Here is a 19,302-nt window from a genome sequence, read left to right on the forward strand (position 1 = left end):
TGCTCTTGAGAGATGGAAAGCTTAACGGCCCCTGCCAAACCGCTATGTGTGGGCTACTGCACTAGGCACTTAATCTATTGTCAGGTTTGAGGTGAGACAAACTATGAATCATTGGCTTCTTCTGGTTTGGAGCAGTAGTCTTTTTCTTAAAAAAAAAATCCAAAATACATTGTGTATGTAGGCTATTTGTCCGTGCACGTCTGTGCGTGTTTATTAAATAGAACTTGACATGGATATTCTAATGTATATGTTTTTTGTATGTATGTATTTTTTAAATACAAAAACATGGTTCTGGTTCGTGTGTGTGTGTGTGTGTGTGTACGTGTGTGGCGTTGCCGGAGTGTTCCGTCAGTTTCCGAAGATGACGTCTGCGAACGAGGGGGAGGGGGGCAGTTTGTATGTGTGTGTGTGCTGTGTGTGAACTGAGCGGAGGTGAAGAAGAGGAGGATGAAGCTGGGAGCGGAGGATGGGAGGAAGAGTGGAGTAAGAGACAGGCTAGCTATCAAGGGCTGTGTGTGCATGCCTGCAAGTGTGAATGCGTGAGTGAGTGAGTGAGGAAGAGGGAGAGGGAGGTCGTTATCGGACTGAAACAAAGACGCAATTTTGGGTACCTCTGAAACATTGTAACGGAAACTTTAAACTTTTTACCCGCCAGAGCTTCGCTACTGTGCCGGGTCCCGGCTTTGTTTCACGGCTGGGGAGGTCTACAATAAATGCAGGGATAAAATAGCTCCAGATCGACATTTTTTACGCAAGAGGGGGAATCCCTGGGGACAGTGTTTGTTGAGGGTTACGAGAGAATGGCGGCCAACATGTACCGAGTTGGAGGTAAGTCCTATTTTATATTTTGAAGAACCCCCCAACGTGATTGTTAGCCAGCTAAGTTAGCCTAGCTCGTCGATTTCTGCATGCTATTTCCGCGATGGCTGGCTAACTAGCATGTCTAGCTAGCTTGTTAGCAGGCTGGCTAGTTCAATGAATGTCAAAATAGAACGCGTCCCTTGCTAACGCTAGCCGGTTAATGCTAGACGCTAGGTAGGTAACGTAGCCAGCTAGCCGTCATTATTTTAACGACTTTAGATTGTCGACTTGTAATCATAGATGGTTTGTTGATGTAGTGTTTCATAGCACACCACGTTTGTTATAGTAAGTTGATACAAGTTGACTTTAGTATCATGAAGTTCCACCAACACATGGTTTATTTGTTTACTACCATCTTGTCACTTGACTTGCACCAATAGCTAAGCTAGCTAGCAAACTCGCCCCCCCATGGCTAATATTATTACAACTCATTTAGCAAGTTAGCTGGCTCGCTAGTTAGCTTAGCAATCGTAGCTAAATTTAAATTTGAGTGAGAAGCAGTTGCCTGGTTGAAAACAACATTCAGACTTCCAACTATTCTACACAAGTTATGACATGCAGCAAAATCATATGGCATTAGTACTAAACCCTAGTTGTGTATTGTTTGCCGTGTAAATGAAACATTTGGAGTCTAACCACAACTCATGTGCATGTAAAAAGCCGGTAAACGTGCGCGTTAGGTTGCAAGATGGCCAGCTAAGCCGGTAGGATTTCCCCACTCATTCCACTTCAATCCCCGGGGTCCTGGTAGCTGTATTTTGATGTCAAATGATAGGCTAATGGTTGTGGTGAAGGCTCGTCATAAACCTCCCGTCTTTGTTGTTACATTGTTGTAATTGTTTCACATGTTTCTGCATTGGTGGAGTCAATGTTTTTGGATGATCAGCCAGTGAAAATACAGTCAGAGACACCCTGGCTATTTTATCATTGTGTAAGGATCCAGAAGAACTGCTGTATTTAGGTCACTGTGATTAAACATTGCAGTGTCAAAGATGCTGCCTTTTTTTCTGTAGCTAAACAAGTGTTGTGCAATTTAGTGTCCACAACATACAATCCTTGGATTGAAACATTACTGATAAAACCATAATGGTAGGTAATGACGTCTTAACAGTATTTTTTTTATCTGAGTTGTATTGCATGAACCATCAGCATAGATTGATATTATTTATTAACCCCTGGCATCTGAAAATGTATTATTAGGTGCGTTGTTGTGGTTACAGCACTAGGTGAACATTTCAGCATCCTTTGTAATGAGTGCAAAGTGTTACATTTGGCAGTAGTTACAATGTTGCACTGAAATCATGTTGTAAATTAAGAATTAATTATAGACAGCCCCCAGATATAGATATGGGGTATTGGAATCTTGTTTGGCTGGCTGATGTTGACAAGTCCGACATGTTGATGGTGTGTTTTCAGTGGCAAACACACTAGATGCAACAGTCGGGAGGACATGCTTGCTTTAGTGAGGATGTGTTATCTTTCCACCAGTGCAACTGTGTTTATCCACATCAGCACGTTGATGTCTCATGCCACCAGCTTTGATTGACAATGTTTCAGGTGCTTAATGTTTGTAGGGCAAGTTCAGTATCAGCCATTTAATTGCTATACTGCCACCTGCCCCCTCGACTTCCCTCAGTCATCTTGGCCTTGAGACAGTGCCTGTAGCATGGCGCTGCAGATGGTGTCCGCCGGCATGTCGACTAGGCCTGGCCCCACATCAGTACCCTCAACACTGCCTCCCAACACCTTGTGCAACAAAATACTTATTATTAACCCGTGATCCATCGCCCCCCTGGGGAAACTTTCCTGAGAGGGACACAAGCCAACCATTAGCCTAAGTCTATTGTTCCACCACTGCCTGCAGTATTTTTCTTTGCCAAGAATCAAGGCGAACCATAACATCAGAATGTGACTAGATTATTGAAAGAGTGGGGTTGAATCCATCCAGGGCTCTGGTGTAGTGTGGAGTTGCAAGAAACTTGTTTGTGGTGTATTTGACTGTAGAACTAGATGGGTGCTGTTCAGCCACGTCTGATGTCTTTCCTAACAGTAGTGTAGTGATATTAGAGCACACTCTTCTTCTGGCTGAAGAGTCCTTGAAAAGATGTAGGCTTCTCATGTGACTTCACTCAATATTGTCTGGAATGATTCTATCACTGCCAGACAGCTACCTACTGTGTTTGCTCTTCCTACTCCTGCTCAGTAGGGAAATTACACAAAATGACATGTCTTAACTGTTTGGAAATTAAATGTACATTTTTTTCTATTGATTGATTAATTTGGCTATTAGAGGTTTTTGCAATATATTGGTTCCCTGAGGCAGTTATTAGTGTGGATCCCACATCTCAGTTTGCAATTTTGTACTGGACTTCCTCTGAAAAGGGATAGTGTGGTCTTGGTGGATTTAGGGTGACATACCTTGCAAAAGACCCCAAACCATCACTCTGAACTGTTTAGCTCCATTAGCTAATTTGAATGGCGTAGTCTAGGCTAGGCCTCATTTTATAGCCAGAGGACTCAATCGACACCCTTCATACGGTAGTGATGTATATTTCAGATTGGGCTCATGGAGTGAATCAATGCCACTGGTCATGCTGGAGAATGCATCATTAATGTGAAATGGCTAATGCAGTTATGAGGCTGAGAGAATCAGATATGGTCTTGGTTGTTGTAAGCTGTGCATGTGCAGGTCCTATGTGAGTTTTGTACAGTAGATTGTAGACTGGTGATGAAGCTAGATCTTAGGCCTACTTTCGATTGTCAGACCTGGCCTATGCATTGTGTTACATGGGTGTATAGCAGCTTCATAAGTAATTACAAGGCACCATAAGTTATCTTGCATGTACTGTAGGATCGGATGATTATCTCTACTGAGATTACTCAAAGGGCTCTCCCTCCATTTCCTTAATTCAGGTTTCACCGCCAAGTACCTAGCACACTTACTGCGCCACAACCACTCATGCTGCATGTTGACAACAAGCAGATATTTTTTTCCCCCATTTAATTCATTGAACAATTGATATTGAAATAGGGACAAATTGAACCTTGGAAATCAAAGCCTAGTTAATTCTGACAAACATGTGTTGTCTGAGGTGCCTTTTTGGAAGGGCAGGCTGTGATCCCTATAAAAGACCTGTCCCTGGACCATTGATCTGCGAGGCACAGCTTTAGCCCGCTTTCTGTCCGTCTCTCGCTGATCCTGGCATCCTCATAGTGTGGAAGAGGCTCCATGTTTTAATTTGTCCCACTGGGCAACACTCGAGAACATAGATAAACATGGAGAGAGAGGGAGGGAGGCAAAAGAAAAAATAAGAGAAGAGGATGACCATGCGGATACCTCTCTTTTCTCCTGAGCCAGAGACATGTCAAACAGATGAAAGTGCGATTCCCATCCCATTGGCGTTACATAACGACAGCGGAGCATTTCTCCTCTGTCATCCACAGGGAGTTTTAACCTACTGCATAATGCTTCTCCCCGGGCTAAGTAGAGCAAGAGATGAGCTCTGTGTTTCCAATGTGTTCCCCCCTATAGATATGATGACGCATGGTGATCAGTGGAGACTGGTGGAGGTAGAAATCGGAGGACGGGCTCATTGTCGTGCATCGAATGGAATTTCTCATTTCATTCCATGCATGACAATGAGCCTGTCCTCTGATTTCGACTTCGACCAGCCTCCCCTGATGGTGATGTAAGCCGATGTTGATGTCCATCTGAAAGTTGGTGTCCCTGAGTGTAGGAGATCAGATACAAACTGACACAGCATAGATTGAATCACAGACCCCTTCCTCCCATGTTTTTCTGTTTGTTTTCTGCCTGTCATTGATGAGCACTAGACAGTGAGCACCAGTTAAAGATGCCATCAGATTATTTCCCTGTGTTTGTAGATGAATCTGGATGTACAGTGAGTTAATGGTTATTCATCTGACAGTCATGTAGTTAAGGGATATGCCGAAGGCCCTGCAGCCTTTTCTATGACCTGCAAATGACCCCTAAAACACATTTGGGTTGCCTTCCACTTGACTGGTAATGAATATTTCGATCGCACATTATGCCAAAAATCTCATCTAATCTCTTACTGCTAGAAAAAAAAAGATGTTGTAGTTTAGGGTAATGGTTGATATTGCGATATTATTGCGTAGGCCTAAGTAGAGAGAAAGGCTTTTAAATCCTGTTTTTTTTTCTCTCTGTCGTCTTTTGTTGAATTAACTCTGTTGAAAAGGTGAAATGAGAGTTGAGTTATGCGAAAATCTGCCACAACAACAGAAACACTTATGTTCTACAACGTTCAAAATTAAACCCATTCTACCTAGTGAATGACAGTACACACTTTAGAGAGCTTGTGTGGTCACTACTGCACCCAGGGTTTCAATAGGCTATGGAAGAGCCATCTCTGTAGACAACGACAGTGTAGGTAAAGGCCCAGAGATGTTAGTGGACTGACGTGAAATCTCATCTGTCACATTTGAGTAGGCCTAACACAACAAGCAAAGCAGCCAAAATGTCGTCACTGAATCATGAGGTATGAGTGAAGTTAATAGGAGTTATGTTTTGGTAGTCTATTGTATGCCAATGAGTTTTCTAAATGAATATTGGCTCACTTGTCTTTGAAATGGCATTCACACACAGGAGGACATGTTGTGCAGGACAAGTTATTAGCTCTCTCCACAAAGCACCTGTATGGTTTTTGCTGGATTGATTTTGCTGAATGAAAGCTTGAGCAGTGATTGATGTCATAACTGCTCTTAGTGGGTCTTGGTCATATCAATAAGTGACTGTGTGCAAAGACTCCACCAAAAACTGTAAAACTGCACACAAATTGGCCAAAGATATTCCTTTGAACATGCTTTATGATAACAAAAGAGGTCATGTTCAAAGTCACCCTCCCCAAAGTTGACAATTTGTTTTATTTGTATTTTCCTCTTTCCCTTCCAGATTACGTGTACTTCGAGAATTCCTCCAGCAACCCATACCTGATTCGCAGAATAGAAGAGCTCAACAAGGTTGGTCCTTTTCATCTAACCTGATTTAATATGTTCACATAAAACACGCTGACACTGTCAGCCTATTGTACATTTATCATGGCTGACCTGCTAGCAGTTCTGCCATTCCTACCCTAGGATGATGACGACACCTATCCCAGGTTCTGTCTCTAGCTCTAGCCCACTTCCCTTTAGTCTTCCTGGGGCACGGTGCGTTTAGCCACGGCCTGTGACAAGATGCTGGTGCAAGACCCACTTACATAACGCAGCAGTGTATGACACAGGCTTGTTCGCCAGTCAAAGGATTAAGCTCATTTATGTAACACTCTTAAATTGAAGGGGTTGTGGTAAGCACCAGGAGGACTCCCATATTTCTGAGTGCTAATGGGAGTAGATGAGAGTGAATAGATTTATATGAGTGTGAATACATGGAGCAGCTAAAAGAGAAGGCCTCAGTTTGTGATTTCTGCTTTCTCTCTCTTCAGATCATGGTTAATCCAATGGTAATGAAGGTTCTCTCAACTCCCATCGTCTTTTCAGCCCCAGTTTAAGTTCTAGCATACATTTCATACTTCTAATTCAATTCAAAATGGCCAAAATCCATTCATAGATGGAAAATCTATGAATGTGGCATGCCCTTTAGAGAATATTGTGAAATGGTTGCTATTGGAAGTTCCACCCTCTGTAATTTACCGCTTTTGTCACATGTCTCTCTCAGACAGCCAATGGGAACGTAGAAGCCAAGGTGGTGTGTCTGTTCAGGAGGCGGGACATCTCGGGCAACCTCAACACTCTGGCTGACAGCAACGCAAGTGAGTGACGGCTGTCTTACCCCTGTACCCCAACAACACATCTCCACTGCTCAATAATGTCTACATACTAGGGCAACTAACAATTGTTTTGTTATCGATTAATCTGTAGATTATATTATTGATCAGTCTAAATGATTAATTCACAAAAAAAACATGTTTTTGAATGTAATGATATTGATATACCTTTTCCAAATTAAAGTGTAGTTATGCCATCATTTGGTGGTCACATACTTTATTTTATATTGAAATTGTACCTATTGATAATATGACAGTTCATCATGACACATTCATTTGGTAAATGCCTAAGTGCTGGATGTCTACTATACAGGTAAGGGTGAGTAGGTTGCACATGTCTTTCCTTCTTTTTATCTATTTTACTTATTGTACTCTATTGTCTTATAAGAATAGAACACCCATCAGTTTTTTGGATTTGACAAAGCGTTTACCCTGACATTAATTTGATCTATGCCAAGGTAAATACGAAAAAGAATTAAATTGATTATCAGTTGGCGGTGCTGCACTTTCCAATAGCATTGGAAAATACAGATTACTGATTACTTGAGGATGCATGTAGGCTGAATTGATAAACCACAGTGCACACTTGGCTATTGTTTACTGTTTACTTTAGAAAGTATGAGAGCTCCCAACAACTATGTTATGTAGCTAGATTGCTGATATGCATGGGGGGGGGGGCATACACTGTCATTGAATGCAGCCCGTTCAATGTGCTGTTATTAAAACTTAGCAATAGCTGCCTAGCTATATAGCTAGCTACACAGTTCCATAATATTGGAATAAATTATATTTTACACACCTTACTGTGAAGGGGACAGTAAAAAAAAAAGAAATTGTCTCAAAATAGTTGTCCAGATTACTTTACGAACGTGTGAGCATGTGAAAACAGCTTCCAAATACATTGTGTAGATCAAAAGCTCGTTATCACTAGTTTGAGGCACCCTGAATGACGTATCGCTTGTGTTTACTAACTTGCATCTTCACTTAGACAACCCTGCGTTGCTGGCTGGTAGGCACAAAGCACTATGGACGTTGTAGGAAGTTCATAAATTGGACTATTAATTCCTGGTCCGATAAGGCTATTTTCTTGCTTATTTCCAAAAATATTTGTATATTTCATGGCTATTTAGGCAACAAAGACCACTAACTTGCTGTTGAGTTGTGGTGACAATCTGTGAAATGGGGTGCCCATTCAACTGAGTGCCCAGAGTAGTGCAGTTATGCAGAGCCTCCACTGAACATTGTCCTCTGGGAGTCCCTTAATGTCTTGCGCATCCAGTTGTGTGGCTGGCCGCCCACTGATCAGAGGGGGGGAGCGGGTGTTTGAGGTAGTGAGGTGGTGCTAATGACACACAGACAACTGAGAGCCCTGATCAGATTCATTCATCAGTCCCCCCACCCTCCCACTCCACCCCCCTGCTCCGGGCTGCAGTGCTCCAGACAAAGACATTCAAGATACACACCTCAAAATGGATGTTAATGCTGCCGCCTGGAATGCATTTTATAGAATCTTGAGTATCGAGGCCTGTTCTACATGTATGTTAGTTGACGCATGATTTTTTTGACAAGAAAGTGAGTGTTTTACATGTAAGGATTTTGATTCTTTGATAGATATCCCTTGTTGATTCTGAGCATGGAGCCTTCCTATGGTGGTACGGGGCAGAGGAACCCCAGTGGGAGGGAGGTAGGCAGAACAGGCCTGGTCAGAGGGAGCTGGGTGGGTGGTTGAGATCTCCTCCCTCCTGCCCTAGAGCCCCTGCTAGTGGGGTTGTTATGTCACAACGCTGCGTAAGCGTTAGTAGTCCCTGTGTGTAGGTATTCTGCCCTCCCTGGGGGTCAGTGGAGAAACACAGAGCCCTTTTAACTGGCTAGAGAGGCTGAGGTTCTATTCCAAATGGCCACAACTGGGCAGAGTAATCTGAACTGCCCTGTCCAGACCAGTCACCTCTGGGACCTGGTCTGGTCTAGTCTGGCCGCCAGACTAGTCTACTCTTGTCTACTGCCCCCCCCCCCCCCCCCCCCCCCCCGTGTCTGCTGCTACATTATGCTACAGAACTGTCACTACTACGCCATCTCTCTCCGTTTGGCTCTTGCTCCCTAAACGCCTCTCTCCCGCTCAGCAGCACGAGCCACCGCTTTGGCAGTGTCCTGTTATAGAAGACCTGGGCTTCTCTCCCAGTCTCTTTCTCCACCAGTCGTCGTCGTCGTCCCCCCCCCTTTCTTCCAGACCCCCAACCAGCCCCCTTCCCCCCACACCACCCCCTCCTCGTCTGAGTGCAGCTCTCCCCTATCTGCTTATCCTCCGGCCCAGGCACGCTGCTCAGAACAAAAGGCCCTTGATGTGTCCCACAGGGCCACAGCACGCAAGGGGTTAACTCTGACTTGCCTTGTGTCTTTGTCAGGGAAGAAAGTGTGTGTGTGTGTGTGTGTGTGTGGAGAGAGAGAGAGAGAGAGAGAGAGGAGTGTGCGGTGTGTTTGAGCACCACTGCGCGTGTGTGTGTGTGCGTGTGTGTGTGTGTGTATATGCTTTCTTTTTTATGTGCGTGTGTGTGGGGGGGATACATGATGGGGGGATGGGCGCCTCAGGTTTGGTGCACAGGGTTTCCTACTTAGTCTGGCAGGGACTAGCCGGACAAGGGGAGGGAGGGGGAGAGGGAGGGAGGGGGTTGAGGCTGGAGGGGGAGGGGGGTTGAGGGGTGGCAGGAGGGGTTAACAGAAAGGGGTGTGGCCTGAGGTCCCGTCCCCTACCCTGACAGGGTTTCCTGTGGCTGAGTGCAGGGGCGGAGTCCATGGAGATCGAGTGATAATCCTGCCCAGCTCTCACTGCTCAATCCCTTCCACCTCTCTCAAATTATTCACCCGCTTGAAATTAGGAATGCGCAATCTAGTGGCTGAATATATGGATCCAGGCTCATTATGATGTCTAAGTGTGGGGAAAATAATGGGTTTCTATATCAGCAAGGGCTTGTTTCAGGGTGTTTAGGCCAGAATATTCAATCATGTTTTCATTGACTCCAATGCTTGGCTATAGTAGGTTATCCTCTTGAGTAGTATAGTTTGTTGTCCTCCAAAAAGGAAATTCTATTCACAGTCTTGTAGTGGTTACACAGTCCGAGGTCACAGAACATGCAGTACTGGCAGATAAACTTAAAAGTAGATAGTAGCCTCTAGCCCCTTTCACTCAGATATTGTTTTTATGGCTATAGGGATGGTTAATGGCTATGCTTTACTTGGAAAGGATGTGAATTGTGAAATTTGTGATTGAGTAGTCCCTGATTTTAGAGCCCATATATTTGGTGTGCGTGCGTCTGTGTATGTGTGTGTATATATACATATAATAATATATATATAAATATATATTTGTGTCTGATAGGAGACTTTGAGGAGGAGTCCAAGCAGCCTGCAGTGTCTGAACAACAGAAACACCAGTTGAAGCATAGAGAATTGTTCCTCTCTCGACAGTTTGAGTCTCTACCTGCAACTCACATACGGTAAGTGTAGTGTGTGTGTGTGCGCTTCTCCTGGGGCATGCCGCCACTGTACAGCAGTTGCTACAAACAAGGGTGCCATTTAACCATTTCAATCCCGACAGGCACATGCACAGTATCCTCAGTATGGCCATTCACAGCCATTAAGCCACCCATGTGGTAAAACTGTCCCCTCAGCACAACCCATCAGCACATCTCATACTCTGATACAAGAGGTTGTACAGTGCAAGTTCAGATTGATTGAAGATCCTTGAGAGCATTTGGCAGTGTGTTGCAGGATTCCATGTTGACTTGAATGCCTGTCATTATGCCTCCTTTGACCCCCCCCCCCCCACCCCACCTTCTCCGCAGAGGGAAATGTAACGTCACACTCCTAAATGAAACGGATGTTCTAGCCGGCTACCTAGAGAAAGAGGTAAGCTACTCCAGTCACCTGACTCACATTCAAGCATCACTATTCATCAGTTAGTGACCCTGCCTTACCTTAAGAAAGGCATGCTCTATTTCATTATTCTCATGCAAGCAGCACTATCGGCTATGTTACAATAAGGCAAACAACTGTTGACTGAGAATGTGGATCCTCTAGCTCTGTCCCAACGCTGGTGTTTTCTCTGTTGTCCCCAGGACTGTTTCTTCTATTCCCTGGTGTTTGACCCAGTGCAGAAGACCCTTCTGGCCGACCAAGGCGAGATCCGGGTGGGCTCCAAGTACCAGGCCGAGATTCCAGACAAGTTAGCGGAAGGTGATCAGGGGTGGGGGGGCTGGGTGCCAGGGTTGGATGAACTTTGACCTTTCAAATGAATATTTTAGCCTTTGCCTGATAGTACTCTCTTGACTACACACTGATTGTACCCCTCAGAGGTCATGTAGCAGTGCGCCCCCCCCCCCCCCCCCCCATCCAAAATGGAGTCTGCTGGAGTCACCCTTCTGTTACAAAGCTTGATGTCACATGTCTAAATGACAGGATTGTATGGAAGCATGAGATGGACATACAGACAGATCTGTATAGGTCCTCATGTCCTGGTAGCAGGGAGCAGTAAGATTCAGTGCTCATGTGAAGTGTCCTTATCCCTACTGTAAACGTTAATGTTCACAGACTGGCCTGACATTTGTCGAGAGCGTTTTAGCCCCTGTGTGTTGGTGACATACTGGTTCAATCTGGTCAGGCAGCACATCCTCTGGAGACCACTGAAGATGAGTCAGAAGGACTGCCTGCACAGGCTGTTCTCTCTTTTTACCCATCGTCCCTCTCTCACTCCCACCTTTCACCTTCTTCTCCCCCCCCCCTCTCTCCACCCTCTTATCTCCTTCTCCCTCTTATACTTTTTCCGCGACCACCTCTCCTCTCCTGTGTCTCTCACTTGTTAGAAATGTAGCATAGACCTGGCTGGCTACAACCAATTCCTACCACGCTACAGCTGAAGACCTGGCTGTGGCAAAGTTTACCACTTTGTATATCCAAGGGTTCACAAGAACATTCTACATGGCCCAAAAAGCTTTATAATCATTGCCATAAAACATGATGATGATGATGACTGATCTCTGTTCTTTTCCTCCCAGTTGAATCAGACACCCGCATTCAGGAGAAACTGGAGACCAAGGTGTGGGACCCTGACAACCAACTCAAAGACCCCCAGATTGACCAGTTTCTGGTGGTGGCACGGTGAGTGTCCTACACCCCCCCCCCCCCTGGTTATGGTTGCTTTAATTTGATCAGAACTCTGTCCTGTTGCCATGGAGGTCCTGATGTTTTCAGGGAGGGTGGGTCATGAGTTTGGAGTTTAAATGCTTCCCTCCTGGACTTCTCCAGTTAAGTGGTCTAGTAGCATGCAGAGCCAGTTCACACAGCATGTTTGGGCATAAGTCTGTTTTTGGAGGGAATTGAGCTAATGTATGCATGCAGTGAATCATTCCTTTGTTAGTTGCAAGTTGAAGCGCCATCTAGTGGCCACCTGGTGGAACTTCACCTTTCTACATCAGCCACATGGTAATGTTTCCTGGTACATGTGTAGGAAAGGATGGTATAATGATCTGTGTGTTTTAATTGGTTTGATGATAGTGATGATTGTGTGTTGCAGTGCTGTGGGGACGTTTGCCCGAGCTCTAGACTGCAGCAGCTCTATCCGCCAGCCCAGCCTGCACATGAGTGCTGCTGCCGCCTCTAGAGACATCACACTGGTAAGACACACACACGCTCTGAAGCATACACAACAATAAAGACAAGCAGTGATCGACAACTCTCATTATACCAACGTACATCGACCTGGTTGTGGTGATTGGTGCATGTACACATGTCTGCAGTAAGTATGGTATAATTTAACTTTTTAATCTGTATCACAATGTCTGCCATTTCTAACTTCTCCCCCTCTCTGTAGTTCCATGCCATGGACACTCTGCAGAAAAACGGCTATGACCTGGCCAAGGCTATGTCCACACTGGTACCCCAGGGAGGACCCGTGCTTTGCCGGGACGAGATGGAGGAGTGGAGCGCCTCCGAGGCCATGTTGTTTGAGGAGGCCCTGGAGAAGTACGGCAAAGACTTCAATGACATCCGCCAGGACTTTGTGAGTGACTCGATGTCCTTCTCGTCTTTGATGTAAGAAAGTATCTGCATTAAAGGCACAATTTGTATGTCCTCTGTCCCATGTAGCAACAACAGGACAAAGCACAAACACAATCATCCTGAAAGGTGTTCAGTTGACACGAATGAATGTGCCTGTTCTGTGTGGATTGTGCTTCTAACCATACCCTTCTAGTACAACTACATGTTGTTGTTGTTGTTGAGGGTTATTCTGATCTGTACAATATGTTTTGCTTTGTTGCATACAGTTACCATGGAAGTCTTTAGCCAGTGTGGTTCAGTTTTACTACATGTGGAAGACTACTGACCGCTACATCCAGCAGGTAATCACACCATTGTCACATATAGACCTGCTTTCAAAGAATGAGATGGTATGCAGTGGTTTTAATGGCTTTACCAATGTATGACTAGTAGACAGCTTTGTCCATAAACAGATCCTTTCATTGACTTAGTTAATTTGATTATTGATTCTTTCAGAAACGACTAAAGGCAGCAGAGGCTGACAGCAAGCTGAAGCAGGTGTACATCCCCACCTAGTGAGTATGAGTCTGAACAGCAAGGCTCGACACCGTCCACATCATTACCGCTGCAACTGTTTACCTCAAGACCCACCTTGTTAAATCTGTATATCATTGCCTGTAGCAACTCCCCCTCCCTGCTGCCTTTCTCTATTCTCACTGTCAATGTTTCTGTAGACCCTATGTATATGCATTTATTAATGTAATGTGTTTTGTTTATATGGTGTTGAGACCCTGATGATAATGCACTTATTATATATATATATATATATATATATATATATATATATATATATATATATAAAAATGCAGAGCCAGTTCACGCATAGCATAGCAAGCATAGCCAGCATGTTTGGGCATAAATCTGTTTTTGGAGGGAATTGAGCTAATGCATGCATGCAGTGAATCATTCCTTTGTTAGTATATATATATAAAAATATAATGACTCTCTCCCTCTCTCTCTCCCCTCCAGCACCAAACCCAACCCCAACCAGATCATGGCCCCTGGTAACAAGCCTGGTATGAACGGGGCTGCCGGTTTTCAGAAAGGACTGAGCTGCGAGAGTTGCCATAGTGAGTACTTGTGTGGTCTGTCTGTCCATCCCTCTGTCTGTTTATTGTACTGATCAGTGCATGCATGTATATGTGTGATTTTGAAAGGTTTTATTGCTAATGGGCTAACGTATACCTTCTCTGTTCCAGCTGCCCAGTCTGCTCAGTGGTACGCATGGGGCCCTCCCAACATGCAGTGCCGGCTGTGCGCCTCCTGCTGGATCTACTGGAAGAAGTATGGTGGCTTGAAGACCCCCACACAGCTAGAGGGTGCCGCAAGATCTGGCTCAGTACGTCTGATTTCATCAACCTGCTTACCCAAAACCCTCACAACGTGGTCCATAATTAAAACATGAAGTCTCCTCTCACAACCATTGACCGTCCTCTCCCTCCTCCCCCTGTTCAGGAATCGACCCCTCGTGGTCACATGACCCGTCAGGAGGTGCAGGGCCTGTCCCCATTCACCAGGAGCGAGGGGCGTGCCAAGCTCCTGGCCAAGAACCGGCAGACCTTCATCCTGCAGACCACCAAGCTAACCCGCATCGCTCGCCGCGTCTGCCAGGACATTCTGCAGCCCAGGAGGGCAGCCCGCCGCCCCTACGCCTCCATCAACGCCAACGCTGTCAAGGCTGAGTGTGAGTACATACACCCGCTCACTCTACAGAGGTTTTCAAATCTGGTTGTCAAGGTGTGCAGCAGCGTTTCCCCTACCCCTTCCCATTCCCCTTGAATAGGCGCGGGGTAGGTTTACATGCCATGTGCAATGACAATAATAAATCTGAGAAGGGCGTCAAGGGATAAAGAGAGCGAGCAGGTGGGACTAGAGTGAGGGGGAGTGAGGGGGAGTATAGCAGATCAGCTCATGATGAAGAGAGAATTGTTTAAATATCAAGGTATTTAATGGGGACCAACTGGTGTTTTAAAAAAAAAAAAAAAAGAAAAACACCTATTTACTCTCAAAGCCTTTGTTGCATTCATCACACATTCTCTCTACCGAAGCTTTCATGGGCAACCATTGACACGACGCTGCTTCGAAGCGGTGTAAATGTTTTAGCTGTGTTTTAAAATGAATGGCGCGAGGGGGGCGCTTAGTGGCCAGGTTCCTGGTTCGATTTTGACCCTCGACACGTCTTGCATGCCATCCCTCCTCTCTCACCCATCCTTCCTGTCAATCTCTACTGTCTCTATCCCAATAAAACAGAAATGCCCTAAAAACATATTTTAAAAAATAAATAATAATAAAATGAATAACGCGAGAGGTGCATTGATAATGCAACCTATGGATTACAGAATGATGTGATGCATTTTCATCGAGACGGTAGTGAGGGTTTTGAATTTCAGAGGTATTGGATGGGACAATTGCCCTAGGATCTAGGACACGAGAAGAGAAATTGCCCTCCTAGGTCTATGCCTCTACTCTGAATAAGGTGTGATCGGGACAAGTAGGCCCATCAAATGTGTGACTGTAAGAAGTATGACAATAACAGCTCAAAGTTATTATATAAGGTTAGAGGAATCTCTGATGCAGCCCATGACCTATGAAGTTCAGGAGTGTTTTCATTCATCAGTAGTGGGAGACCTCAACCTCATTTGATTGAGTTGAATTGAGTGACTTGCATGTATGAATTGCATAATGCTTGTCCTCCTCTTTCTTCCCCACCTCAGGTATGATCAGGCTCCCTAAGGCTACGAAGGCCCCTATAAAGAACCGACCTATTCCTCGACCGTCCCTGGTCACTATAGTGAAGGAACTGGGTATGATTTCACTGTTTTAGGTTTCAATATTTTATTATCTTGATTGAAATACAATGCTGAGTTGTGTTCAAGCAGCTGATTTGGTCCGTCTTTCCCTAGCCATCCAGGCTCCGCTCAAGCTGAAGGCTCCCAGAGGTGCCCCCACCCCTATCAACCGCAACCAGGCCAACGTGCCCCGCGGGGGCTCCAGCCTGCTAGGGAAGAGGCCCTTTGACAGCGTGAGTACCCCGCCTTCTCCCTGTAATATGAGTACATTTGTTCACTTTCCCCCTGGGATCAGAAAGGAACAGACTGTTGTAAGAAACTAAATGTCCATGCTTACACTAACCCCGGAGGCAGAAGGGTAATGAATTGGAGCACAGAACGTGTCAGTTCAACCTTATAGGTGTTAGATATTCAGTTATTCCCTGTAATCCTGGTTGTGTCTGTCAACTAGGACAGCAGAGAGGGACAGACTGACACTGATTGTTCCTCTTTGTCAGTGTGTGCTCTGCTGACCATCTGTCTCTTTCCTTCCACTTCCACTGTGCAATGCTACATCACCACATCTTGGGCCAAGTGGGCCAACACAGCCTTCTCAGAGTTACCCTACAGCCACACTACCCACCCTCACCTTTTTCTCTCTCTCTGACATTGGTTACAGGCTGCAGGGCTACCGTTCTCCACCAATGGGAGGCCGTTCACATCGGGCATGAGGACCACCTCCCAGTCAGTCATCAAGCGGCAGAAAGTCAATCAGGGAGATGCACCCAACCCTGTGGTGTTTGTAGCCACTAAAGACACCAGGTATGTCCTCCTCTCAGAGAACTGGAGTTTTTTAAAAGCAGTCAACATGGGAGGATACTATGCCGTAATTAATCAGGTGTTGATGTTAGCTATAAGGCTAGCATACATAATTCTAATATACTTGTTTTGAAACAACACAGTATTTCAAAATTCTATAGCTGATGCAAATCAATCATGTTTTGTCTGTGTTGTGTGTCTGTTCCAGGGCCCTGAGGAAACACCTCACCCAGTCTGAGATGAGGCGGGCGGCCAGGAAACCCCACCTCCCCGTCAGGGTCAAGCTGCCTCTGCCCCCAAGGCCCCTGGCTGTGCCCATCCTGCCCTCCAGCACCAGTGAGCCCATCATCCTGGAGGACTAAGAGGGGGGCCACACGCTGGCCGTCCCCTCGTTGGGACACAGGGGGGCACTCACACGCATCACCTGCTAGGCAGCGCACGCCATACCAGTAGTCTTTTCTCTTGTTGTATTTTTTTTTCTTTTTGTCTTTGTTACCTCCCAAAAGCCGATGTGCTCACCTCAAACGCATGCACCCACTTGAGTGTATGTATTACAATGAGTACTCACACCAACACCTTCATTACACACACACAAACACACACACACACACACACACACCCATACACGCACCAGGCTTTGGGTTTTGTTGTATTTTATTCCGGCTTTTTGCTTAATTATTTTGCTCCCCTTTTTTATTGGCAAATATTTTTAACTGTGTAATTTAAATCAAAATATTTCTCATCCTGAAATAATGGTGATAAAAAGCACACTTTATTTTTTCCTCCAGGTCTGTCTTATTTGTGTAAATATTTGCAGCATTTGAAGGGTGACACCCGTTTGGGGATGGGGGGAGTGGGTGGATGGGTGTGGGAGGGCTATATGAGGCAGGGAATTTTTTTAGCATGTCTCTCTTTTCCTGGAAAGGTCTATTTTGATGAAGACTTCACTCACATGTTCCATCATATGTCTGGGAGGTTGCAGCAAAGTTCTTTGTGTGATCCATCTGTAAAGCGTACTTGTCAAGTTACTCCAAGCAATCTTATTTGTTAAGATCCCACCCTCGCACACTGAAATGAGAACAGGTCACCCCCCCCACCCCCACCCCTGTCTCTGCAAGCCCATTGATAATCATTGTTGAGAGGGCTTGATAGTGGACACATACCTATGATGACCCCCCTCTCCCAACGTACTAGGTGTCGCAGTACTGTTTGTCAAGCTCTGTTTACTAGTTGATTGTTGTCGCAATCACTTGGAGTTGTCTTGTTTCCCATCACTTGATTGCCACACTTTTACAGCCATTTCTACCGAGAGAGAGAGAGAGAGAGAAAGAGAGAGACTCAAACCTCTGTAAGCCTTCCCCTAAGACTTATAGGGGGTGCATTTTGTTTTTGACCTGAGAGCTACAGCTCAAGTATAACGGTCTTGTATCATCAACACAATGGTAGAGGAGAGGATGGTTTATGAAAGGGTATGTAGGTAAACAGGGTAGAGGAGATCATCATGTGTTGGTTTGGAAGAAATCCAATCAGTTGTGGGTATTGATATTGATAATGGGTTACTGTGGTATGAGACATTCAGAATAAATACTGTTGGCTTTGAGGCCCTTATTGTGTGAAAGCTGGGCTGTTTTAGAGAACCTACCAAAACAAAGCCATAAAAACATAGGTGTAAAACTCCATTCTAAGATGTCCTCTGTGCATGTTGACACCCATACCAATACTTTTAGATCCATCCTAGATTAGGCCACAGCATTTTTGACAATTGACTGTTTGGCTTTTGGTTTGGATGAAACTGGCAAATTACGTTACGGGCTAGTTGTCAGATAATGTCGTTACTAAAGCAGCAATATGTATTGACTTGGGTGCTTAAGTCATGTTTTTGATGAGGAGGATGGTGATGATAATAATGATGATGATGATGTGTGAGAGAGGACTCTCCAGTTATGTCTACTTGTGGGTTGATTTGGTTTGAATCTTTATTTTTCCCTTTTTGTGTTCTGAAAGGGTGAGTAGATTAAATCGATGCTTAATTGGATATTTATAATTCCTCATTCTCCCTCAGGCATTGTGAATTATTACAGCCAGAAATGGGTTACATGATGGATTTATAAGCAAGTTTGGTCCCAATGTGGGCTTTTGTAATGTTTCTAAAACAAATTGAAGTGTTAAATGCATAGCAAATACTAATCTGAGAAAAACAAACTGGCCTATTGAAAACTTCAGTGTTTTTTATATAAAATCTAAAGCTTGTAATTACTCCATATTGTGGAGAGGGTTAAAATACTGTACATGTGAACATTGCTCTCCTTCATGGGGTGGGTTTGGGAGGGGGAGGGGGAGGGGGGGGTTAGATCTGAGGGAGAGGGGTTAGAATTTTGTATGTTGGAGAAAGAATTATGCTACAATTAAACTTTTTTTCTCAAGTGTTTTTTATTCCAATGTCTCTGTATCCTTTAATGTATCTTGATAAGAAAAGAAATAAAGATTTTTTTTTCTTCGTGGTCGCATATATTCTGTTTTTCTTGTGTGTATTTTCTGAATGTGAATGAAATTCATGTGCTTGATTAAATTTCTGTCTTTTATGTAGCTTTCAATTATAACTTGAATTGTAAGGAAGACAAGAGATCGAGATTTTCCTATACTTGACTCACAAGCTCTGACTTCAGTTTTGGCCTAATAGGCCTACACGGTAACTAATGGCGGATCCTAAACATTGAGGTAGGACTTTCTCACCCAAATGAATGTCCCTCTCTGATTTAAATAATTAATCGTATTATATCAGTGACAAATTCTAAATTGATCACAAACATTGTCACTCTGGTTTATATTATCCTCTTGACAGACAGCATTTAATTAACAAATTGCTTAGGTGTGAGCTGTGTAAATTGACACAGAAAGGGCAAGTGTTTATTCAACCAATGGGTTTGTCGCTTGAAATCGAGCATGAATTGGTAAAT

General features: G+C 44.6%; 1 protein-coding gene across 2 annotated transcripts; it reads left to right on the forward strand.

Annotated features, from left to right (window-relative positions):
* The first annotated feature begins 417 nt into the window (after window positions 1-417).
* Window positions 418-18,848, forward strand: mta2 (metastasis associated 1 family, member 2). 2 transcript variants are annotated; one of them, XM_083694341.1, is made up of 20 exons: window positions 418-483; window positions 656-828; window positions 5,795-5,862; window positions 6,327-6,344; window positions 6,560-6,653; window positions 10,042-10,159; window positions 10,508-10,571; window positions 10,781-10,898; window positions 11,717-11,819; window positions 12,235-12,334; window positions 12,532-12,720; window positions 12,986-13,060; window positions 13,215-13,273; window positions 13,728-13,828; window positions 13,958-14,097; window positions 14,214-14,442; window positions 15,473-15,562; window positions 15,662-15,780; window positions 16,206-16,348; window positions 16,554-18,848. In XM_083694341.1, the coding sequence occupies exons 2-20, from the start codon at window positions 801-803 to the stop codon at window positions 16,705-16,707; spliced, it is 2,010 nt and encodes a 669-aa protein (XP_083550467.1). In that variant the 5' UTR covers window positions 418-483; window positions 656-800; the 3' UTR covers window positions 16,708-18,848. The 2 variants fall into 2 exon arrangements, with proteins under 2 accessions (XP_083550467.1, XP_083550468.1); XM_083694342.1 differs by lacking the exons at window positions 418-483; window positions 6,327-6,344 and having other exon boundaries at window positions 490-828.
* The last annotated feature ends 454 nt before the right edge of the window (window positions 18,849-19,302 follow it).

This window comes from Argentina silus (genome assembly GCF_951799395.1).
Source record: "Argentina silus genome assembly, chromosome: 1".
NCBI lineage: Eukaryota > Metazoa > Chordata > Actinopteri > Argentiniformes > Argentinidae > Argentina > Argentina silus.